Source organism: Choristoneura fumiferana, chromosome 6, assembly GCF_025370935.1.
Source record: "Choristoneura fumiferana chromosome 6, NRCan_CFum_1, whole genome shotgun sequence".
Lineage (NCBI taxonomy): Eukaryota > Metazoa > Arthropoda > Insecta > Lepidoptera > Tortricidae > Choristoneura > Choristoneura fumiferana.
This window is the reverse complement of record NC_133477.1, coordinates 2,932,142-2,958,665: the sequence shown is the minus strand read 5'-3', so window position 1 is coordinate 2,958,665 and position 26,524 is coordinate 2,932,142. Positions and strand designations below refer to the sequence as shown.

General features: G+C 38.2%; 1 protein-coding gene across 1 annotated transcript in view; it reads left to right on the top strand.

Annotated features, from left to right (window-relative positions):
• The window catches only part of LOC141428821 (uncharacterized), a 46,379-nt gene extending 19,861 nt beyond the window's left edge, over positions 1 to 26,518 (top strand). The window contains exons 4-13 of the mRNA XM_074088838.1: positions 18,939 to 19,064; positions 19,337 to 19,676; positions 20,037 to 20,256; positions 20,350 to 20,527; positions 20,747 to 20,874; positions 21,071 to 21,253; positions 21,328 to 21,655; positions 21,826 to 21,957; positions 22,072 to 23,670; positions 24,772 to 26,518. Coding sequence (XP_073944939.1) covers positions 18,939 to 19,064; positions 19,337 to 19,676; positions 20,037 to 20,256; positions 20,350 to 20,527; positions 20,747 to 20,874; positions 21,071 to 21,253; positions 21,328 to 21,655; positions 21,826 to 21,957; positions 22,072 to 23,670; positions 24,772 to 24,931 — 3,394 coding nt within the window. The 3' untranslated portion in view covers positions 24,932 to 26,518. The remainder of the gene's footprint in view (positions 1 to 18,938; positions 19,065 to 19,336; positions 19,677 to 20,036; positions 20,257 to 20,349; positions 20,528 to 20,746; positions 20,875 to 21,070; positions 21,254 to 21,327; positions 21,656 to 21,825; positions 21,958 to 22,071; positions 23,671 to 24,771) is intronic.
• Positions 26,519 to 26,524: the final 6 nt, after the last annotated feature.

Sequence of the window (26,524 nt, the reverse complement as noted above, 5' to 3'; positions counted from 1 at the left end):
AGTAGATACCGTTGCTTATTAAATATTATGGAAAGAAAAAAAACGTGTGTGCTTTAATAGTAACAGGACAGCCGTAGATTCTGGTAGGAATTGCGAACGATAGTATCTCTTTTCTTCTTATTATTAAGTTCTATAGTGACGCATGTTAATGGTTAGTGCCTGAAGATGAGGAAATGTTTGCCACTTGTCTAGATCTGCTTAGTGAATTCACTTTATGTGGTGAAAAAGTTTCTAAAAAGGACCTAACCATGAAGCCCAAATTTCAAAGATGACATCCAAAAGCGGACGCGGCGATTGTTTCTACACGGCTGCCCAAAAAAGGAGTGCATTGTTATTTAATCTATGGTCACGCCAATGAGCATTGAGTATAGAAGAAAGTACATAACTTCCACATTGTCACGTGCGGGTGTTACGTAAAATGGAACGTGCCAGTATTATAGTTTATTGCGAAGTTATGAATCTTCAATCAAATAATATAAGAAGAGTTTGCTTTTACCTTACCTTGCTCTACATTTTTCTGCCACTTTTAGCGGGACCGAGATAAGTACTTACTTAAAAGCCAAAACTCTTAGACGAATGCAGTTTAAAAATGTGTAGTTCATTGATATCGACTTTTGTAAAGTAACGCCTGAATATATTAAGTAGTTAAATGCTTAATTTACTAAAAAAATACCTAAATATCAACTCCTTACCTACATAACAATATTACTCAAGCTCGGGTACCCCTCATCAGTTCTGACATAATGTCGTGTGCCCGAAACTCACTTAGAAATAAAATGTTTTAGCAGAATAAATTACTTCGCATAAAATGTACTTGTCACAAGAGTTATTCGCATAAGGCTCATTTCCCACAAATCTGCATAACGAAACCATTGCATTATTTTCGAAAGAAAACTCCTATATATAAATTAGCTGCTACCAGCAAAGTAGGTTAGGCCACGTGAGATCTGCAACCCCATGCAGAACTTACATCATTACTCACACCACATAAGGTACTAAGCAAAACAAGATCATGCGATATGAGTTGCGACGATATGAAGAATATGCCAAAGGATACCATGCGATACGAAATTATGCCAGAAACCTGATACCCCAAGTTACATACCTACCTGTATAATGTCTGGGTGGTTGTTCAACTGTATTTTTTAATTAATACTAGCATGACATAACCACAAAAAACGATTTTCAAATTTTGCCTTTAATGTAAGACTTTGCTTTTTTGGTTTGCAGTTGTAAATAAAAACTCAATTCTGCGAATCGAATACCTTCTACCGGAACATCTGCAAACACACAATTAAAATAAAATATAATTGTTTTAACTGTGATATTGACCTTTGTTTCAAATATAAAAATAAACATAAAGTTTTATGAAATTATTATAACAATTCCAACATATGTTACGGTATAACTTTATTATACACTGAGTGCTTTGAAAGAAATTAAACACAAATACACATACACATTTCAAACATATACATATAATGTTTACTTCAAATCATGCAAGGACATATTCAACCACAGCAAGTGGTCGGATTGACTTGGAATTTGGTATGTGCATGCAGATTTCCATTGAGGAAAAGTCGGATCTCAATCGGAATACGATGGCATCAGAACAGTCAAACAATTATTGTATTAAGTGAGTGACATTTTCATATATCCATTAATAAGGAACTTTATTATTTAGTGTCAAATACCACAATGAGAAATGTACGACTGTACGATGGCTACTAACCTTCTGGGACCTAATTTTTTAACAGACGCTCTTGGCGGGTTTTAAAGTTAATGACATCAAGTCAAGCACTTAACTTCAAACGCACTTGTTACGAAATTAACCTAAGTATTCTCTCATTTTGTTTCAAAGTAATGGTTAGATGACGTCTTTGAGGTAATTAGTAATTAGTAAACATGAGTGATGACACTGATGATGAGCACTTCAAAACGACAGGCAATACAAAAGGGTACTCATCAACTTAAGTCTCAATCACGAAGTTTCTAAATTCCTCTCCATCTGTAGTACTAGTTCTTGAACACAAAATACCTAACTTTTTTAACTTGTAGCCTTACTGCTAAACGTGACTGCATCTGCGCAAATTTAAGTTATTAGAACAGAAAGTCTGCCATTGTCCCAGATACCTACAATATAGCCCCTTTTTTATTCCTCAATGTACAAATTATCTTCTAGCAAATGTTTGCTGCAAATAAGCAGGCTTTGAAACAATGTAAATAAATTTGAAATAATTTAATCCGGCTCGTGTAATATAGGTATGGTTTATTACTGAAGTCTACGCTAATGATACATGATTATATATAAGGTTGGGACGAAGGTGTGTTCCTACATTACAAGTATGTCACATGCGTATGGTCTCGCCGACCCTATACGAGTACAAAAAGCTATTGTGTAGGTGGCGAAGGAGTTATGTATTTTTTTGCCTACACCATGCATTGAAGACTTTGCTTTAGATACAGTGTTATTAATTCAAGGATCTTGATCTTTAGATCAATTCTAATGCGAAATACTACTTAACCATCGTTTAGTCCCTTGAAATCATGATAAAGCGTTAGAAAGCCCAAGTTCAAGTCCGACTCTCACTTGACTGCATCACAAATTGCAGTGAGATGCACCAGCACTTTCTCTGACGCTTTAGAAACTTTAATGTGCATCTAAGTATGTACCTGTTGAGCGAGGTAGGGCACTATGGATTATTTTATTCAAACCAGAACTTCAAGAAAAACCAATTCGACTAAGCAGTATTCGGAAAGCTAAATCACTCAAAGAACATTGGAAAGAGCTATATGTTTTTTCATATGCTTAAAATTGTATTACGAGTAGTTGACACCTTGTCGTCGGCAAAATACGAATCTATCTTTATTGGGTTGATAAATTTTGATGTTAAGGAAAGCTCCACAAACTGCACAAATACCAGCTGAAATATGGTACATAAATATTCGCACATTATTATGATAATCATCATCATCATCATCATCAGCCTACAGCAGTCCACTGCTGGACATAGGCCTCTTCCATGGCGCGCCACAACACTCTGTCTTCAGCCCCTCGCATCCATCCGCCGCCAGCGATCCTCTTAAGGATCCTCTTATTATTATGATAATAATAATAATAATTCGATATGTCATTGTGGTAACTTCATGACGTCAGTATGACACAACTTTCACGATACCTACCAATTTTTTCACACACAATATGTAATCGCTTTCTCTCGGAGTAATGTAATACGAGTAGTGAGCTAAGATGGCGATATTATTTTAGTCTGGTTCCATGAGAGGTTCCGTCGCCAAAGGATTTAAATGTTGAAATCAAATAAATAATTGAATGATGCCAAACTCTGGCAGTGAGCCAAAAGAGTATTTAATACAAGAATAGAAAACGGGTGAGATAGAAACTAAAATGATTGTAATATTGACTGAGATTTGTGACAATTAACACAGTGATTTTTAGTCACCACCCAAATTTTAGTAACATTACGGAAAAGTTTTAATGTTAAATTCTGAAGCGTTCTAAAGCGGTTTGTTGTAAAGAAAGTAGTTTTCGACATGAGTTTCCTTAACCCAACCGGTAAAGGACAAGTCGTTGAGATTATACAACCGTCACTCATGTGTGAAGTCGCACGCAACTCGAAATGTGCGGAAGCGCTGCGCACGCGACGCGCAAGAGATCATACGATTTGCATCCGACGGCCTGGCCCTATACTACGAAGTGCAAAATTCTAACTTCATATCTCGCCGTCCCGCTGCCGCTTATATTATTTAATACGAGAGTGAGAGGGACGGTACGATGCGAACATCGATTTAGAATTTTGTAGTAGCCCCACCCGTCTTAATTAATAGTGAAAGTGTTTTATTCTACGCAACTCCGGTTTAAAAATGCATCTGGAGTAATTTGTGTAATTATGCGTTTTTATTTTTGCGAATGCCGCAGCGTAATTTTAATTCATCGTCGATGATTTTTTTTTGTGATTTTTAGATTGAAAATATATAGCTCTTTGGAAATGAGTCAGTGTGCTATGCTATACACTATAAAGGACAATTTTGTTTGTTTTTAAGATCCCGTACATAAGGCAAAAAGTGGAACCCTTATGGTGTCACTTTGTTGTCCGTCTGTCTGTCTAAAATTAATATTAAATACCTACTCAGGTCTACCACAACTTGAAGCAAAAAAAAACCAAACGATTTCAGAAGGGGAAATATCCGTATACTTAATAATACGTCGTGAAGGAAAACCGCGCTAGTCAAGCGTAAACTGGAGTCATGTGTACAATTATCCTATGTATAGGATAATTGTATACGTACATGGAAGTAGAGTTACGTGTGTTATGGCTCATTGCGTCTGTCTACTCAAATGTTAACGATCACTACATTTTACTTCAAATTATCACTTTACAGTAGCACATGTGTGAAATTTCTGCACACCTGAAATATAACCTGAATATTTTTGATATTGTTTTATTTATCGGAAAGAAGAAACACAATATTATATGTTGTATTTACGCACAATATAGTTCGCATTAGTTAGGCGCGTTGGAGGTCTGTATTGATGCCATAGAACACAAGAATAAAAAAAACAATAAACTCGCTACATTTAAAGGTAGTCGAAAGGGTTAAATATTTTTTACGAAAGTCTCCCGACTAAAAGTGAATACGTAGAAAAAAAAACATATTTTTTTTTAATTTTAATAAAGAGGGTGTATTTCACGCATTGCTATTATTATAACCAACAAATGTAACTTCCTTACTATTTCCTAAATTTGTTAACATAATTTTTGATACATTATATGCGGATAGAGACAACAATATCGAATATTATATATGTAGGTATAGATTTATCCACCTTTAAGTTAAAACGCAAAAAATCCGTCGATTTGTGATTAATTTGAATGTAATAGCAAAATTTACCTGCATTAATATCTGCCACAGCGGAGCGTGCAAAAATATCTGTCACGTCCTACCCGCCCTAGAAATAGAGTCGTATCAGATATTTATGCACGCTTGTTGTGTCAGATAATGGTGCTAGAGCCTGTATTTTAAAACTCTCTCGTGTCAAATAAATGTACGAGTCATTGCTGGTCAAAAAAAAATCAAATATTAATTACGTTCTGGTAGTAAACTCTGGTACTAAACCTATTTATTGCAATATCGCTTCATATAGCGCTAAATCCAACGCCTGGTTACCATTTGTATAAAATATACACGCTGTAAATATTACTATCCTAAACGGAACATGCATAACTACCTATTTTTTTATTCTTATCCATTCATGTTGTCACGAATAAATGTTTTCTTTTTTACTTAAAGTACATAAAAAAACTAGAACTAAAAAAAATATGGCAGTAATTATTCTGTTACAGGAAGGCCAGTGGCCGCAAGTTCACGGGCCGCGGCCGCTAGAAAGTGAACGTGTACGTAAATTATACATGCGGTATCTAGTGTACTTTTACCACAACAACCGTGTGTTTATACTTTTACTGCCATTGATTTCCAATTTGCTACAATTCATTTTTTTTTATTCAACTGGATGGCAAACGAGCAAGCGGGTCTCCTGATGGTAAGAGATCACCACCGCTCATAAACATCTGCAACATAAGGGGTGCAGATGCGTTGCCAACCTAATAGGATACCTCAAGTGACAGTAATTTCACCGGCTGTCTTACTCTCCATGCCGAAACACAACAGTGCCAGCACTGCTGCTTCACGGCAGGATTAGCGAGCAAGATGGTGTTAGCAATCCGGGCGGACCTTGCACAAGGTCCTACCACCTGAATATTGGTTAGGATCTGACCTGGAATTATGGGGGACAGTCGGGAGCAGTTGGGGAAAATATATTATATCTTTGACGACCAGATGCCCTAGCTAGTGGTTAGAGAACCTGACTACGAAGCTTGAGGTCCCGGGTTCGATTCCCGTGTCGGGTCAGATATTTGTATGAAAAATACGAATGTTTGTTCTAGGGTCTTGGGTGTTTAATATGTATTTAAGTATGTATCTATATAATTATTTTGGGACTAGGTCAATTGGTGTGAATTGTCCCGTGATATTTATTTATTTATTTATCTTTACTAGCTTTTACAGTTAGAATCCATTACTGCGAATCTATCAAAGTTTTGGTTTTTTTAATTTTTTTGTTCAAAAATCGTAACTACATATCTGTACTAATTTAAAGTCAATTCGAACACGAGAGGCCGACCTACATAATTCTATTTACAATATTTGAGTTTAACAAACATACAAACAAACATTGCAAGTTAAATAAAAAGTCGACAAGTGGACGCGCACGCGCGGCTGCCGGTGAGAAAGTGACTCCGCAATTAGCAATACAGGCAATTAAAGCTAGAGCTATCCGCTACTATTATAGCTAGACCGTAATATACGTCATTAAAGTATATCGGATGTACCTACCTTGACTTGAGTCTTATAACGAAGCTCGAAAACATGTTTGGCTCGGTGGATATAGACTGGAGGCAAAGGGGTCACCAATTTTTTCCCAGGATTACCTTTGGGTACTAATGGGGCAGTTAAATAATTCCCATTTAATTGTTTTTTCAAGAGATAAGCAAGCATTTTCAGAACATTATAGGGGTAAAGGTTAAGAAGAGGTTGGAAACTATATACATGGCCCTCTTCTGGATTCGTCTCAAAGAAGAGGTGCTTGCACCAGTGCACCATGAGCGTGGTCAATGATTCCTATTTCTTTTCTTGTTCTTTCCTAATCTTCTTTTCTTGATTTCCTAGCCATTTTTGCTTTTGCGCAGGTGCCAATAACGAAGAAGTGTATAAGTCGTGTTAATTTATTTTACTTGAACTTTTGACCTTAGATAAAATTTTTGAAATTATAAAGATATACCATAAATACATAATACCTAATAAGGTCGCGGGTAAGCAAAGAAATTCTTTTATTTCATTGATATGGACCCCCGCAAAGTAACGCCTGATTCAATAAATTACATGACACATAAGTACTAAATAATAATTGTTATTCTCTTTTTTTTTCAATCTAAAATCATATTCGACGACTAAAAGGGAACTTTGTTTCACGTTTGTGTCACAATTTATTGACTAAATAAGCCAATCCCAAGCAACACTGTAATGACAAAAGGCCCTCGCTCATTGCACGTTTTTCAGATAGTAATTTTATCCATTTTGACGAATTAAGTATTATGAAGTAAATCTCTGTTTCTTGCCTTTGCGCTGCGCATTATTTAGAAGGTGTCCTATTTCCTAACAATAATCGTGGTGGTGGTTGGTGGTCGATCTTGCAAGTGACCCTACAATATGGCGTATCTTGTGGCAACAGCCATCGATAGCATGATTGTTGGCAATCAAAAATCGGTGCAACAGATTCGGTTATCGATTACTAAATAATCCATCTGTTACGAACAAAAAGCAATGCCATAACCATAACCTCGGTTGCGTAAAGAGGGGAAACACTGGCTTTTGTTTTAGATTAAATTTTCTTCCGCGGCCCGTTTGTGGTGTAAATGGTGCTTGAAGATAGCTTCGTTTAATCACAATATCTGAACAAGCCAATCACAAGCAATAGGTACTATAATAACGTCGAACGGACTTAAAAATACTAACGCCACCTAACTTGCTAAAATCTGACGACTTTTGGGACTAGGTCTGCTAGATAGGGTTCCGTAGTCCAAATGACTAACGAAATTTCTTTTTTTAACGTTTTTAATATTTGAGTGACTTCTTTGACAGTTCGATATATAGGTATAGCGACCTTCGATCAATCAATACGTATAGTATCGTTCATCGAAGATAGCGACATCTAAAACCAATTTAGAGGTCTGCTAGATAGGGTTCCGTAGTCCAAATGACTAACGAAATTTCTTTTTTTAACGTTTTTAATATTTGAGTGACTTCTTTGACAGTTCGATATATAGGTATAGCGACCTTCGATCAATCAATACGTATAGTATCGTTCATCGAAGATAGCGACATTTAAAACCAATTTACCACGAGACGGTGATCATTTCTGGAATTTCTAGAGACTACTTGTAAAATATAAATAATAATAAATAAGTAGTAAGTAGTACTTATTAGTAGATGTAGTAAATTAAGTTAAGTACTAAATTTCCATTCCCTAGTTCCCTATCACACTATAAAGCTAACTGGATGATGTTAGCCCAATAAGTGTCATGCACATTTCGCTGCTTTAGTTTTATAGTGACATAACTAAAAAAAGACAAACTGTTTTTCCAGGAGAGCGCTTTTAAGAGCTTTTTAGTACGGCTCTCCTGAAAAAATGTTTTTTTTTTCAGTTATGTTACTATCCAAATAAAGCAGCGAGCGATGTGTTACGATCACAGATATAGATTACACAATTAATTAATCAATATCTGTGGTTACGATGAAGAATTTGGCAGAAGAAAAAATGTCTTCTTTTCTGAGGAACGGAGGAAGCTGCGGTCAAAAATGTACTTAATATTTTCAGTTTTAAAATTTTTGGGGTTTCGTAAATGGGCATTTCTATCTACCGTAAAAAATTACGAATTTTTCTTAATATTTTTCGTAACAAAACGGATCCATTCCACATCTGGAGACCCTGTTTTTCCAGCTCGGAATCATGGACTGAGTCTACCTCCCAAATTTTGTTGAAATCGGAGAGATAAACTCAGGGTACAACGGTAGATAGAAATGCCCAAATAACTCAGCCGGAAAAAAGAAAATCATAGAGGATCACTTGGTTGTTCGTCCGTCCAAATCCAGGAACTATTGTTTTTCATACAAATTTAATTATTTTATGTCGCGTGTAAGCAAAAGGAACTTTATTCGACACCTCTAGTTTTTTTACACCTCAATCCCACGCAACAAGCCGAATAAAATCCAAACTAATTAAATACCGAAACGAAATAAAAAGTTAACTTCAGGCAATTGTGAAAAAATTAAGAAACCCGCGGCGTCGTGCCGCTCGACCGCGCTTTACGTCAATGTGACAAAACCGTTAAAACAAACGAATTGTCGATTGTTGCCGATTCATTAAGCGATTCGACGCACGCCGAACGTGTCGCCGAAATGGGCTAATAGTTTAATAAGTGGTTAAATAGGACATTTTTTTTTTAATAAATGGCTCCTATCCAATGGGACAATTTTGCCAGCGTCAAGGTTGAGAGCTACAAATGATATGAGTAGACATTTTTCTCTAAACAAAGTACGGCGCTATGGTGTCAAATGACCGGTAGGGTTAGTTCGGGATACCTACAATAACAACAAAAATTGTAAACTTTATTTATTAGACATATGTATACTAGTTACGACGAACATATAACACAAGGGATTATAGCTTGATGTTGACGTGGGAAATAAATCGTGTTAAAACATCAACAAAGTTAGTGTTTACAAAGGAGAGCGTGGACCTAAAACTTGCTGGACGGGGAATAAAGTCAGGGAGATTATCGTATAGCAGGGTTATTGGGGCAGTTAAAGAATATGGTGGTCTGGTGTTGCCATTAAAAAAGAAAGAAAGAATAAAGTTATGTGCCAAAATTCGGCACAGCAAATAAAAATACTGTTAAAAATAAGACAACTTTTCATACTTATGTACTAAATAAGAAGAAAGAACAGAAACACTGTGCCGAAAGAAGCAAATAGGGCCACACTCGCGTATTGCCACGGCAAGCCGCAGCGCATTAACAGGGCGTCTGAAGGGAAACGTCAACTACGTTACAATCTTGACAGAGTGGTCGTGGGTTGACAGATATTAAACCTTCACGACGATTTTTTTGGGATAATAGTGTAGTGGTTCAGGGCCGGATTTAGAGGTCTGGAGGCCTTGGGGCAACAAAGGAGTAGAGGCCCTCTGCCCCCGCCCAAACTATTTTCGAAATAAAATGAGAGCCATTTGAGATTTTACTGAATGCCTGGTTGAAGTGAAAATATACAGATGAATAGTTGTTTACTCGTCGGAATTTAAAATTCGAAGTCTCTATTGTGGGGCCCCTCTTTTGTGGCTGTAGCCCCAGTTGCCATCCCTCCCCTAAATCCAGCCCTGAGTAGTTTTCCGTTGCCTTACACACCGCAGTGTTGGAGTCCGGATTTCATAGTTGGCAACAGAGAGTGTTTCAGAGAGGGCGTCCTGAGGCACGGTGGACGGATGACCTTAAGAGGATCGCTGGCGGCGGATGGATGCGAGGGGCTGAAGACAGAGTGTTGTGGCGCGTCATGGAAGAGGCCTATGTCCAGCAGTGGACTGCTGTAGGCTGATAATGATGATGATGATGAACAGAGAGTGTTTAAGTGGAGACCGCGAATCGGCAAGCGTGGCGTGGGACGCCCTCAGACTAGGTGGAGCGATGATCTTCGCAAGGCTGGCAAGAATTGGATGAGAGTGGCCGAGGTTCGTGCTCAGTGGCGTGCAATGGGATAGGCCTATGCCCAGCAGTGGACGAACATAGGCCGATGATAATGACGATGAATAGGGAATGCTGCTGCTTTTACTCACATTAAGTCCCGTAGAGGCGGTTTCACCATCCATTGATTAGTGTTAAGTGACGGTTAAATGTGATGCCGTCTCCGTCTATTCGAACAAAACAAATAGAGACGGCATCACATTTAACCGTCACTTAACACTTATCAATGGATGGTGAAGCAGCCCCTTTGTCGCCTTTCACGACACCCAGGGGAAGAGTTTCCACTTAGTGGCAGCCAAGATTGCAATAAAACCTTTTCGCGATTTTATTTATGAATGAGTAATAAATGGTTACAGTTAATTCTATCCTATAGGACTATTCTCCCAAAAAGTTACGTCTAAATCTATTAATTACTTGCTTAGGTAAGGTAAATGCTCGACACGCTAATGCCCAATAGACGACACCCTGCTGTCATCTCTATTGCTAATGACAAGATGCCAACTATTGGGACAGCGACGAGCACTCGTACGTTTACCTTACTTTTCCTTTGCGATTAAGTTAATCTGAAATATACTGAGCGGCAAAAAAATCGGTACCGTTGACCATCAGTGGTGTAGCGGTATAGCACGCGGTACGGAATACCGAGGACCTGGGTTCGATTCCCAGTGATGGTCTTATTTTTCTGGTTTTTCTGTGCATCTATATTTCAGTTTGTATTTTCAATTTAGGTTTTACGGGATGACCGTAAAAGTAAAAATTTGGAATTGAAATAAAAAATACAAAAAGATTCCAAAAAAACAATCTTAATTTGATTGCTTAGTAACGATATCTCTTGTCCGGGTGAGCGGTTAGTTCCAATGGAGTGCCGAAAAAAGTTTCTCGATGAGGGCTACGGCATAGATGTCGCTAGCGTCACTGCTTAAGTGGCTAAATAAGAAACAAACAAGCTGAGATATGAGGTGCATAGGGGAAATTCGTGTCGGTACCGTTGACCATCAGTGGTGTAGCGGTATAGCACGCGGTACGGAATACCGAGGACCTGGGTTCGATTCCCAGTGATGGTCTTATTTTTCTGGTTTTTCTGTGCATCTATATTTCAGTTTGTATTTTCAAAGAAATCTGGCCCCCAAATGTTTGCAGTAGGTTTTTGTATATAGAGTGGGTGGGTGGGTTAAGAGAGGAAAAAAAAATCTTGTGAGCAGGCTCGACCCTCGAGCCTACCAAGAATAAGTTCAACTCACTATATCCCATTCTTATTCCTATCTATAATTTTGAAGGCCAATATAAGTTCAAGCTATTATCTACGTGGAAAGAGGGGGTGAGGGCCCAATTATTTCTCTATTGCGCCGGGGCCCTTGTCCACCTAGTTACGCCACAGGGTAAATACACACAAAGTGTGTGTGTGTATTCATCCCAGCCTATATACGTCCCACTGCTGAGCACAGGCCTCCTCTCAGAACAAGAGGGCTTGGGCCACGCGGGCCCAGTGCGGATTGGGAACTTCACACGCACCATTGAATTGCTTCGCAGGTTAGTGCAGGTTTCCTCACGATGTTTTCCTTCACCGCAAAGCTCGTGGTAAATTTCAAATGTAATTCCGCACATGAATTTCGTAAAACTCAGAGGTGCGAGCCGGGGTTTGAACCCACGACCTTCTGTTTGAGAGGTGATAGGTCAAACCACTAGGCCACCACAGCGTGTGTGTATTATGGGATTTTAATCTGTAAATAAATATTCATTCATTCATTGAAATATTTTAATTTATTTAGGAATTTAGATAATAACACATTAACATGACATGACAGGTCCAAAAGAAATTTTTCGATAAAGCTAAGTACCACGCACCTCAATCTCTCAACAGGATATCCTCTTGTATTTCAACTACCAGAAACAGAAAAGCGAAGTAGGTAGCTTAATAAACAGGCAGGTACAAACAAAAATACAGAGTCAAACTCTCAACTTTACAGTACCTACCTATTCAAACATCGCAAGTATCATTGTCATTTTTATCAACACCCAAAATTTCCCAAACGTTGGAAATATCCTAGCAATCGACAAATCAGGCAGAAAAACACAATTAGCTTAGCAGCTAGTCGCGTTACGAAACACCGGAGGTGGTGGTAGTATTTGAGGGAACTCCGGAGCGCCGCGCGCGCAGTTCCGCGCCGCCGCTGCGCGCACGCGCGGCTTCTAGTCACTATTCCTGACTGAAATGACATGACTGACGACCGCGGTCGGAGTCAAGACTGATGACTTAACATTGACTGACTCTGGTCCTAGACCGAGAGATTTTAAATTAAGACTGACAGCTAAACCAAGGCTGATTGAATTGACTGAAGACAAGTGGTTTTAAAACTGACTGATGTGAAGGTGTGACCTAAGTTAAGACTGGACGCTTTGTGGATTACTGGTGTGACAAGTGACTGACTATGACAGTGACGAGTGACAGTGACTGGAATAAGACTATGACTGACTGGATTTTCTGAACGTTGAAGGAGGCAGCAGGTATGCATTATGTTCTTAGAATTTGTTTTAGTCTAATTTTATCATGTTATTCTAAAGTTCAATATTTCAAAAAAAAAACAAAAATTAGCTACGAATCACCGCAACAAAGCTCGCTTTTCACTTTTCACGTATATAAACATGCCGCATGAAATCGGTCTATCCGTTTGATAGCTACGATATGCCACAAACAAACAGACAGACAGACAAATATTAGTGTCAAACTTATAATATTCTTCTTTTTGCGTCGGAGGTTAAAAATCAAGTGATACTACGAAGAAAAGAATAGAAATAAACAAAATAAGGGCGCAAGTAAATATTTCGTAATTATAACATGTTTGGCATAAATTACTTCAACAAGGCACCAATTTCGTATAAAAAATATTAGTTTTCTTATAAGTTTTCGTCTAATTTAGATCGTACCCTGACGGTACGGTTAATTGATAAAACGGTAGATCTACAAGCGTTTCAACCGCTATCAGTATCTTGTCGTAGGTAACGAAAATGAGCGTTGGCCCAAAATTATAATAATTATAATTTATGTACCTAGACCTCGCACACTGTATACTTACCTTTTATCTCTAAAAAATCAGATGTATCCGAGGACGCTTAACTGATCCAGAGCAATGGTAATAGAACCCTTTGCTATTGTTTAATAGTGTAAACAATCTACAAGTGTTTAAAAATATAGGTAAATCTTTAAACTCATAAAACATAGGGGGTGCAGTATAAAACAAGATATAAAAGATAGAAAACATTTTTTTTAATACACATTGTCTAATCAATCACGCAATGGCCCAAATCATTATAATGCCGTGACTGCTGTTCCTTTGGGACCATAAGGTCAATGTACGAGTACATCCAATATGTAAAAAATATACAGTAGAACTGACACGCAACACTTTCATAACACAAACAGTCAATATCATTGCAATACAAATAAGCATTACCTAGTCAATTTCTTTTAGCCTTTTGAGCAGAAAAAAAATCTTGCATGGTGCGCTACAAAAAAAAAACGCGGTGTTATGTTCGAAGTATCAATTTTAACATGCTCAACTAGTCTATTCGCTATCAAAGTGGCAATTGAGTTTAAATTGGAAAATATTTTAATTCAATAGGTATGTATTTGCAACGTTATAACCACTTAAATTATATATTTTTCTCTATGTACCTATCTGTTTTCTGTTTTAACTAAAAACCTTTGTATTGTACCTACTGTTGTATGTTTTATTCGCAGGCAGGAAAGTACTTAATTATTAATAATTAAGTTTAGCAAATAACTTCTAATTAAATAACTTTACACGATTAAACGAAGTCACCCTAAGTATGTATGATTATTACGTGTTTAACACATGCACGTAGTGAATTCAAATTAAAAAAAACCGGCCAAGAGCGTATCCCGAAACCCAAAATAGAAACCCGAAATAGAGTTCCGTAGCCATTACGAAGAAATTAAGTAATATTTTTCTAAGGATTTCGTATTAGGCTGCTATTTACTCTTAAACTACTAATAATTCTCAAACAAACTTAGCCGTAATAGTTTTCCTTGTAAGTTTGATATACTTACTACCATCCTGAATTTTTTTTCCACACCGGTTTAGATTTTAGAGGGGGGGGGGGAGACGCTCGATTTTAATCAAAATTTGCACTTTAAAGATGAATATTTCGCAAACATATCATTGAATCGAAAAATCGTCTTAGCAAATCCCTAATGGTTTTAAAAGACCTATCCAACGATACCCTACATTATAGGACTGGATGAGAAAAATAAAATCACCCCCACTTTACGTCTATGGGAGGTAACCTAAAAAAAAAATATTATTTTTTATTGTACCATTTTGTCGGCATAGTTTACATATATATCCGTTCAAAATTACAGCTTTCTAGCATTGATAGTCTCTGAGCAAAGCCGCGGACGGACAGACATACAGACAGACATGGCGAAACTATAAGGGTTCCGTTTTTGCCATTTTGACTCCGGAACCCTAAAAATACATGAATGTCGTTTCACATATAATAATAATACAAAAATGGTCATATGTAATGCATGAGCATCTTTATTTTTGACATTTGATTGATTATGTGCCACGAATAATTGATTCATCTGTACCTACTAATAATTGTCTTTTAATATGTACCTACGACACATTAAAAAACAAAATTAATATTATTTGTAGGTATAATGTCAACTCTTTCATTAGTGTACATAATGTACAATAATAGACAAAGAGTAAAAGAATTTATCCCTAATAAGTAAACCTGATACCTTAATTATGAGCGATGCGAAATAAGCGCAAATAGTCTTCGACTTACGGAAAACAGCCTGCTACTACTTGCGAGTGATCGACTGTTCGTAATAAGGGGTAGGTACACTACATAAATACGAAAAACGAAATTCCAATGGTCGGAATCACAAACTTCAAAATACCGATTTTTATAATTCCGAATGTTTTAAAACTCCTAATATGACTATTCCGATTCTTCATAAATCCGATTTTCATAAATCCATTTTCATAAATCCAAAAATTAAAAATACTTAATGTTTAAAATTACGATTTTCAAAATTCCGAATTTTAATAAACCGAACAATAAGAAGTCCGACTCAATAATAATCCGAAATGTCAAAATACGAATTCCGATTACTAAAATGCCGATTTTCAAAATTCCAAATATCATTACACCGATCAATAATAAATCCCGACTCATTAACTTAAGCTACCGTAAACTGCTTCAACATTGCCCTCTGGCCCCAACATTGCCTGATTCGATTTAGAGTCCATAACATAGCACCCTTTAGGTTGTTAACTTTTATCCCCTCGTAATAATAATTCCCTTGTAGGTAAAAGCTTAAAACCTATAAGAGTACTTAGTTATCGACTCTAAATCGAATCAGGCAATGTTGGGGCCAGAGGGCAAAGTTGAAGCAGTTTACGGTATGTAGGTTAGATTGGCCTAAAACAGTATTTATTTTATTGATTTTCAGTAATGTGATACAAGGTCGACGGAGCTCCGCTCCTATTCCGCGCAGTTATGGTGCTTCGCGCCTTGTCGCAATTCTAACCTAACCTAACCTAACCTAAGTATGCAGGTAAATTTATCTAAATTGATTGATATTAATTCGAGATTCGAAATCAAGATTCCGATTATTAAAACCACGAAGTTTATTTTGCCGAATGTCATATTTCCGGATTAGCGATGTCATTTCGGAAAATTGATAATCGGAATACTGTACTTCGGGCCAATAACATTTCATGCTTTTCAACCTTCGGAGTTTTAAAAATCGGATATTAAAAAAATCGATATTTTGAAATATATATACACAAATTGAATTGAATTGTGAAAATCGGAGTTTTGAAAATCGGAATTAGCAAATTCGGAATAAAATATTTCGGAGTACCTATTTGGTTGTTCTCCGTAATAAGCCTTAAACTATTGCCTAATGGGGCTTTTAAAATAATTATATTAAATCTAGCTTTTCCACGCGACTCGTCTGAAAAGAATTCATTTATCTCGCGCTCGGAAACAGTTTTTTTTTTGTAATAAAAGGGATACCAATCACTCACTTTTGCATTTATAATACTAATTATATTGTACTGTATTGTAAAACTTTTTATTGTACATAAAACACATTAAATTAACAGAAAACAGGATAATAAGATCTACAAAGGCGAACTTATCCCTAAAAGGGCTCTCTTCCAGTTAACCTTTGACGATTGAAAGGATATCAGAAACAAGAGTAGAAGCTACAAGTACAATGAAAATATAAAAGAACCGACATTTTTTTATTATATTTTTCATTTTGTTTTATTACTAAGGATTAAGTAATTTTTAGAAACAAAGCAAATAAAAGACTTAAGTACAAAAATCATCGAAAATATAAAGTCAAACAGCGCAATAAACAACTCAAAGCACATCAAATTATTTAATATCGGAACATAAATCAGCCACAACAATGGCGGACGTCATATATTATCGGTATAATGTGCAAGAGTCGAAAGTGGTTTCACTTTCCCTTGGGCGCGGTGAATTATCATACGTTTCGTTTATCGTATTAATTTTCACGTGGTTACATAACCTTTGGACTGGTTAAAACTGGTTGACTTTCAAAAATTTGTTTGTTTTTGGTTGAGTGGTTTTAGCACGCGGCTAAGTGGATGTTGGTTTACGAATGTATTTGGTTATAGATGATAATAGAAATCGAACATGGTTTCTGACGTTTAGATCGGCGTGTGGGAAACAATTTCACTTTTCTCTACGCAGAGCTACTTACCAAGGCCTTGGATTAGATTAGACCATGGGTTCTTAAGGTGGGGACATTAATAAATCTCGACGCTACGCACAAACCGACGCGTATCAGTAGGGCACACAAAAAACAACACAAAAAATTACTAATGTAAGTACTTATTATTTAGAACTTAATAAGTACCTTCCAATAGAAATGTTGCACACCTGTTCAACAATCAGACAACAAGTGCTTTTCGAAAGTTTTTTCAAACCATAAAAGAGTACAAATTACATACACGCAAACATATTTGTCAACCTTTCTACTGTCGCTCTCATCAAAAAAATATGGCAGTTAACTGCAAAAACTTCCATTCATTGCAATCATTGTCCGCTCATTATATTATGGAGATAATGCCCAATGCATGCTAGTGAAACCGCAGATCATCCAATTATAATTCGCTTTCCAAACAACTCGCACTTCCTCGTTCGAGTCAAAGGTCTGACAGCCCACAGCCCGCATATATTAGCGAATTTTCACTTATAGTTATGGTAATCTAGAGGTGGCGATTATATCGGCCTACATTGTGTAAACAAGATGATGAACAGTACCCCAGCTATAGTAGTCGATGATTCTGTCGACTCTTTGCCATTTGTTACAGAAATAGACGGACGTTTTTTCTTTATTACATAGACGAAATGCACACATCAAAAAAGTCTTATGATACTTATTATCCCTAGACAGATGTTTTGACTCAACAGTAATATGCCTATATTGGAATGTTAATAATAAGTACCTGGGCGACCGAGCTTTGCTCGGGCTAAGACTCGATAATAAGCGTTTTACCAGAGATAAGACCGAGCTAGATCGATTTGTCATCCCCGAAAACCCCCACATATATCAAATATCACGTATCAAATTTCATCGAAATCGTTGGAGCCGTTTCCGAGATCCCCGAAATATATATAGATATACATACTAGCTTATGTATTATAGTATTATAACTATCTCTATGCCAAAAATCACGTCGATCCGTCGCTCCGTTTCGACGTGAAAGACGGACAAACATACACACTAACATACAAACACACACACTTTCGAATTTATAATATTAGTATGGATATACAAGAATTGCTCGTTTAAAGGTATTACATAGATAATTAATGATAATAAATGTTTATTGAGAAAATAATGTTACATTTACTGCTTACATACCTAGTATTGAAATGTTCAAAACTATCTAGGCATAAAAAAAATCCCTAGGGGCATGGCTCAATCTGCACCGGGTTGCCTAAGGCCTAAAGTTGATGTGACACCAGTGATATAACCACAAACACAAGTATCAACCCCCGTATGGAAAAGATTGTGTACAGTCGAGTTCTTATACCTACTTCTGAGCAAAAATTCAAACAAAAATATCTGAACACGCTTTTACGCCGTTAACAATAGAGCCGGTGCTCATATATTTTTGATCAAACTTTTGCTCACAAGTTTATGAACATGTCGACTATACACATTGCGAAGTGTTGCATACAATGTTGGTTTTTTAAATAAACATGATTACTCTTTTGGAGGAGCGGAGCGTCCCAATACATGCTTTTTAGCCTAAAGGGACGCCCCATGTACTGTAAATCTACTTACTTATAAATATTAAATAAAGATTTTTTTTTGCTTTTGACCTCTGATATTTAGGCAAGAAACCTTCGATCAACAAGAAACTGAATATGTTTAAGTAGATTCGAAAGACGTCGAGTGAAGCTTGATTGTCGCCTTATACCTAAGAGAGATGCCGTGAGGTTTTATAAAGTTGCTTATTTGCATTTCCTCACCTTCTGTTTTATCTGCAGCCGGGATGGCCTCGAGAGCCGCACGGAGGAGGCGCAGTTCCCTGCGGCGAGCGCCCTCCGCCAGTCCCCACTGCTGCAGCACTGCCCGCTTCGTGGAACTCCCAAGTGTCCACCTGCTTCTAAAAGGTCAGTATGGAAGTCCATAAGGACAATGATACTGTACTTTATTTTTGCTAAAGTGTCAAGCCCAACGAGCAAGTCTTGACCTCTTGACGGACGATAAATGTTCTATCCTAAAACTGACGCAAAATCAAGATGACTACCGTTAGGACTAGCTTATAACTTCTGCAGCTGTCTCATTCTATGCAAAATTTCGACTTTCAATGGTTATTAGAAACCAGCCAGTACTTAGTTTTTGACCAGTACGATCACGGATAACAATTCCTGTTTTTCCCCAGATACCGAACGCATGACGGTACCTGCAACAACCTGAATCGTCCGCGATGGGGCTCCACCATGACCCCGGTCCAACGTTTCCTCGCCCCCTCCTACTCCGACGGCATCCAAGCCCCTCGCCGCTCCGTCTTCGGCTCCCCCCTTCCATCAGCCCGGGAGATCAGCTCGATGGTTCACGAGGACCAACACGTGGAGACCCCCGGTATCACGCACTTGCTGATGCAGTGGGGGCAGTTCTTGGATCACGACGTAACCTCCTCCTCGCAGTCGAGAGGGTTCAACGGGTCGGTGCCCAGATGCTGTAAAGATGGTGGGAGGGACTTCGTACCGAGAGAATTTCTGGTTAGTTTAACCTACACTACGTTCAAAAACATCTAAATATATTAAATATATTGACCCGGATAGCTCACGTCTTAAATCGAGTTTAGCTCGACATGTCGATTTAAAAGTGAGTTTTCCGGGTCAATATATTTAATGTGAGTGAGTCCCACGGTAGTTGCATGTTCAAAACATCTAAATATAATTGAGATTCACGTTGTTACGTATTTATAATTTACAACAGAGATGTGCAGGATTGTCAATTGTAGATTATAGACAATTCCAATATTTCAGCCATTTTTATTTACACAATGCGGTAAATAATAAATGTTCTTTTATTTTGGTCTGAATCCTCAATGTTTCCATTGTTTTTTTTTCACACAGCATCCAGAATGCATGCCCATTGCAGTACCGCAGTCAGATCCGTTCTACGGCCCCAAAGGCGTCAGATGTTTAGACTTCGTAAGATCTTCACCGGCTCCTCGGGACGACTGCGCTCTTGGCTGGCGAGAGCAGATGAACCAAGTGTCAGCTTACATCGATGGTTCGCCGCTCTATGCCAGCTCTGCGCGCCAATCAGACAAATTGAGGCTTTTCAGAAATGGTAAGGAAACTTCACAGGGAGTATTAGCCAATATTCTCTACGTGAGTTCCGTAGACGTGTGAGCTGAGTTTTCAACAAAATTTTACTTTCCAGGAATGCTCCAATACGGTAAGGTACAGAACCGCCGCCCGCTGCTTCCGCCAGAACGCCGCGATGAGCTCTGTCGCGGCGGTGCCGTCTCGTCGGATTGTTTCAAATCTGGAGACGCCAGGGTCAATGAGCATCCGGGGCTGGTGGCTGCACATATAGTGTGGTTACGGCAGCATAACAGGTGAACATTTTGTCAGATACAGAAATGACAGGGTGCCATGCACATGGACATCAAAATATTCTGTCTGAAATAATGTCATAAATAAATATTACCTATGAATATTTATTTCTGTTTAACATAGTATTTACTCTTACTAATATCGCCTGCGGCGTTTTGTACCTACTGTGCTGTAGGTAATGATAATTATGGTTTCCCCTAAAAAATCCAAATTCTTTCCAGGATGGCCCAAGAACTGGCTCATCTGAACCCTCACTGGAGCGACGAGAAGGTGTACCAGGAGACCCGGAAAATCGTTGGCGCTATGATCCAGCACATCACTTACAGAGAATTCTTACCTATCGTTTTAGGTAGGTAACCTAAAATATAACATTTTGATGACTTGGCTACTTACCTACTTGTTCTTACCTACCTACTTTATTATTCAGTAACGGCCGTGTTGTTTTTTACATATCCAACAAAATGTATCTCTGATGTAGCTAATCTTGACAAATCTTCAGTTTTAGAAGCTTTCCTTTTCTAAACACTTTTGGTTTACATCCTCAGGCCAAGAAGTGATGCGATTGTTCGACCTTGAGCCTCAAAAGAAGGGTTACTATACTGGCTACAGCCCGAAGATCAACCCCAGCCCAGCCAGCTCATTTGGTTCCGCGGCATTCCGGTTCGGGCACAGCCTGGTACAGCCCTCGATGGTTCGTTTCGACCGGTTCCATAGGCCTATGAAAAATAGTGAGTCACCCTTTTACAAATAAAAACGATGGCACCGAATAACCTCGGATTAATCAACGAAACCTTTATTCCAGACGTTTCCCTCCACGACGAGCTGACAAATCCCTCTAACATTTGGAGCATGGGCGCCGTAGATCGACTCCTACTCGGCATGGTCAACCAACCAATCCAGAAGCGCGACGAGTTTATTACGGAAGAACTGACCAATCACCTGTTCCAGACACCTTCGTTTGATTTTGGGATGGATTTGGCTGCTATCAATATTCAGAGAGGGCGGGATCATGGGATCGCTCCGTATACCGCCTGGAGAGAGCCGTGTGGGCTGTCGGAAATAAATGAGTTTGAAGATCTATTCAGGGTGATGTCGCCGCGCTCCGTCAGAAGGATGCAGAGTTTGTATAGGTAAAAACCAGTCGTAATTGAATGTAGAACAGTGTCCTGTGTCTGACTTTTGAGAGGCACAGAAGCAGTGTAGACAATCTGGCTCTACCTTGATCAAGGAGCCAGAGCTGCTCTTTAGTATTACGTTTTTTGGTTTAGGTGACGCTTTATGAACCACATGATTGTTGCAGGCATGTTGATGACATCGACTTGTTTACGGGGGGTATGTCAGAGCGACCTGTGGTGGGAGGACTGGTCGGACCAACGTTTGCCTGCATCATCGCACAGCAGTTCTCTAACCTGCGTAAAGGAGACCGATTTTGGTAAGTTCTTTGTGATTTGAGCTACATTGGCAGAAGATTTAATGCAATAATTGAACAACTCGAATATCACTAAATTTCTGTACCTATTATACAAAATGAAATTGTTTCTTTTAGGTACGAGAACGGAGGCTTTGAATCGTCTCTAACACCGGCACAGTTGCAGCAGATTCGGCGGATATCGTTCGCTCAAATCCTCTGTCGCACTCTCGACACTATTGACAGCATCCAGCCCTTCGTGTTTCTCTCGGCTGAGAACATAGACAACGACCGCATCTCTTGCTTGAACGGACTACTGAACAACTTCGACTTATCTCCCTGGACAGACGTGAACTCAAGTAATGACATAAGTAAATCTGACGACATAAGCACACAGGCACCTAACGAGACTAAGACAACTACAACAAAGAAACCAACAACTAAAAAGCCCCAGAAATTGGCAGCTAACAAAGTTGGTCAAAAAAAGCCAGCTCCGGCTAACGTAACTAATACTCATAACGTGACAAAACCCAAACTGACACACAGACATAACAAAACTGACGTGATAAATGACACAATAACTGTAACTGACAAAAATATAACTCAACCAACCGTACAAAAAATAGACGACAAACTTGACTTTAAGAACAAAACCAGACGTTTCGAAGACATTAACTCCCGAAGAAATCACAACAAACCGACTAAACAATACGGTAATGACTATGACGATGACGAAGACGTACATAGCGTACAATCTGTAGTTATAAACAACTTGCAACACAAACGACCCTACAACAGACCTGTGATAGCTGTGACAGAGAACGTTGACAAATATACTTACTTAATTAACTATGTACCTCGACCGACTCAATCTTGGCGACAAACGACTAGACGACCTTACGAAAAAGACGTAGTAAAAGTGACGTATCAGACTTATGATGACACTTACAGAAGACCCAACAAACCATACTATTACAACAGACAAAACGACAAAAATGAAAATTACAATTTAAGACAAAACCGACCTAACTTAAATGACGAAACCTTCTCTTCTGCAAGATCGAATGAACAAACAATGACCACAACTAAATCTGAAGCGACTATTGACAAAAATGACGTAACTGACAATAACAAGCCAACAACTGAGAACTTGTACAAACTAGTGACTTTTGGGTACGTAGGAACTTACAAAGGAGACATGGCGAACTTTAAAGAGACTAAAACTGACCCTACTCACCAGACAATTAAACATGACTTTATTAGCAAAGACTTTTCAACTTACGAGGACGAAAAAGTGGACAAAGCTGAAAAGCAAGAGTTTACAAAGCTTTCGACGTTTTTCCATTACGATACAGCGACTAAACCCTACAATAACGTTAGACCGACAAGACGTAATGACGATGACTTAGTACCTGACTACACAAAGACGAATAGCAAATACTATTTTGTTAGGAACGTCCTTCGAAAATATCCTGACGATAACTCGACTGTTACTGACAAAACGGATGACGCGACTGAAATAAAAGACATTTTGAAAGAAAACTATAATGGTCCTGGTCAACCACTTCCTGTAACGATAGAAGAACGAGCATCAGGAGATAAACTGGCACTGCTCGAGGAGGCAGAGGCAAAATCAGCTAATCCTGAACCAAGCAAGCTGCGCCTTAAAATAACCAAGCCTTCAAGCCCGGCTAAAACACCGACAGTTGCCTTTCAAGTGATGCCTAGTGAAAATAAGTAAGTCCGCTTTATCTTCTTACATTAAATTTCTCTACTGGTTTAGGACGATAAATGATTTCATCGCGCAATAGTTAGAAATTGAATGTTTTCAGTTCTTAAGTTCCTACGAAAATTATACTCCAAGGATTAAACAAATGTCTATGAAACTTGCTTATTTAAGTCATAAAGAGAACGCACATTACTATACCAATTTGCCTGTATTTAGCTTTGCTCATATCTCATGCTCAGAGAAAAAATATATACAAGTCGAGAAAACTGAAACACTATGATTTCTTTGGCAGATGTATGGCTTTGTGCTATGTCAACATGACATAGCACAAAGGTTCCACCCTGGTACAGTCACCGGCACCACTATCCGACACAACAAGCGTGCATAAATATCTGATACGAATACGACTCTATTTCTAGGGCCGGAAGGACGTGTCAGATATTTTTGCACGCTCCGCTGTGGCAGATATTAATGCTGGTGACCGTGATTCAGTTTTCTTGACTGTACCTACTAGTACTGGGTACTTTGGGTATGGCCAAGTGGTTAGAGAACCTGACTACGAAGCTTGAGGTTTCGGATTCGATTCCCGGCCGGGGCAGATATTTGTATAAGAATGTTTGTTCTCGGGTCTTGGATGTTCAATATGTATTTATCTATCTAAATATGTTTATCCGTTGCCTAGTATCCATAGTACGGCCAAGCCAGCATGGAACCATTTCACAGTAAACGTCATAGTGACATCGCATTAATTAACAAGGAAAGTCGTAATGACTTTTCCTTTGAAAAAGTTCCATGGTGGCCCATGAATTAAATTCCTTGACTGTACGTATAAGCTTTGCTTAGTTTGGGACAATTGGTGTGAAGTGTCCCATGATATTTATTATTTATTTATTATATTATACATACATAGCTGCAACAAAGTGCACCCAACCAACCCCGCCGAATAAACCGATCGCTAAAAAATACGTTTCAAAAATGAAGTATTTTTTTTATTTGATTCGCAAACATTCTGTTAATAAAAAATAATTAGGATTTCAAATGTTGGAAGTTACAGATTCGTTACATGAAGTACCTACCTAATGATGTTTTTGTTTCTCTATCCTTTTCAGTCCATCTCAGTGGGCGACGTACGACGAGAAAGACTTGCCGGAAGGTTTGCCGCATCGGATGCCCCCCATCAAAACCGACCCTTATGCCTTGAAAGAAATACCTAGGCCTTTCAACTTTGCCAATCTCAGGAAACGAATACCAGGAAGGACTCGGAACTAGTTTAATTTTGCAGTGTCTTTTATGTAGACGATATGGTACTATTAACATGTTTGTATCTACTTTATAGAATCATTGCGGCAAATTCATATGTACCTATTGTGTTGTGCTAAAATATTGTTAAATTCAACATAATAATATTTATTATTTATGGTGCGTCTGTAATTATTTAAAATTGTGATTAAGTTCATAACGGCATGGCAACGAGCACGCGTGACCGATCGCGCCGGGAGCGATTTGTCTGTTCATTGCATATGCTGCCAGGTACTTATATTTGGTTTGGGTAGGTATTTCTAAATGTAAACAAACTTCAGCTGCCAGATTTGGTACATTCAAGGATTTTAAACATTTTACTTTGTAATACAAACTAGACTAGTGTATTTCAATACAGAAATGTAAATGTTTAGATACTTTAATGGAGGTATTTCAATAATTAAGACACCAATTGACGTTGTTTTGTTTACATTTAATTAAATACCTATCCAAACCAAGTATTATCATTTGATTGTGAGGCGAACGTCGCGTCGCAGCCATGAACAGAGAATAATACTCGCCACGACGCCGGTCGTATACATGTAGTCATGCTAAGTGCTACTTTTTGGTCGATCTATCTATAAGCAATGAAGAATAGTGGAATTACCCAATCACCTATACCTAGTTACGTCAATGACAATATTTTACGACAAACACGGCGGAATGAAGTATATACCATCAGCCAAATATGTGGTCTACCACCTTAAAGTTGATAATCGTTTGCATGTCATAAAACAATAATGCCAATAGACGTGTCTGTCCAACTTTAGCGACATATTCATTTGATAGGAATTTGTTTAAAAATTGATAGACCACTTATTTGGCTAATGGTACCTACCTATGTGCTGTTTTACGACTGTGACCTAAAATGACTACGACGTGACGCAATTTGACTCGACTTACGACCTCTTTTATTTAATGACTCTAAACTGTGACACTGCAAATTACTGGACTCGTTTTACAGGGCCGGATTTGGGGAGGTGAGGGCAACCGAGGCTCCACAAACCCCCCAAATAGACTTCGGATTTCTTTTTCAAATTCCGTCGAGTAAACAAACAAATTTCATCTATATTTCTTCAATTCAATCAGGCAGTAAAATATCAAAATCTCAAACCGCCCTCATTTTATTTGGAAAATAGTTTACTTGGGGGGGCTCCACTGCTTTGTTGCCCCAAACCCTCCAGACCTCTAAATCCGGCCCTTTACTTATTGACCTTTTAAAACTACATGAAAATATAGACTTAAAAGTACGCAGGTACACTTATTAAATTGTGAATAAGTTGCTTGCAACCATACCTAATATTATGAGGACAGTACCATGTCAAGAAGACAATTATAGACAGTTACTGACTAGACCTACAAATTTTGCGTTTTTCATATAAAATACCTTACAATTACTGACATCATTGACTTTTAAAATAATCATAGCGATTGCCAGTCATTAAACAATACGGCAATACCCATTTATGTCACAATTTTCTAACACAAGACCTAACAAAACTATTATTAATATGATAATGACTGCTATACTATATGACGAGGAATGACACGACTTACGTACTT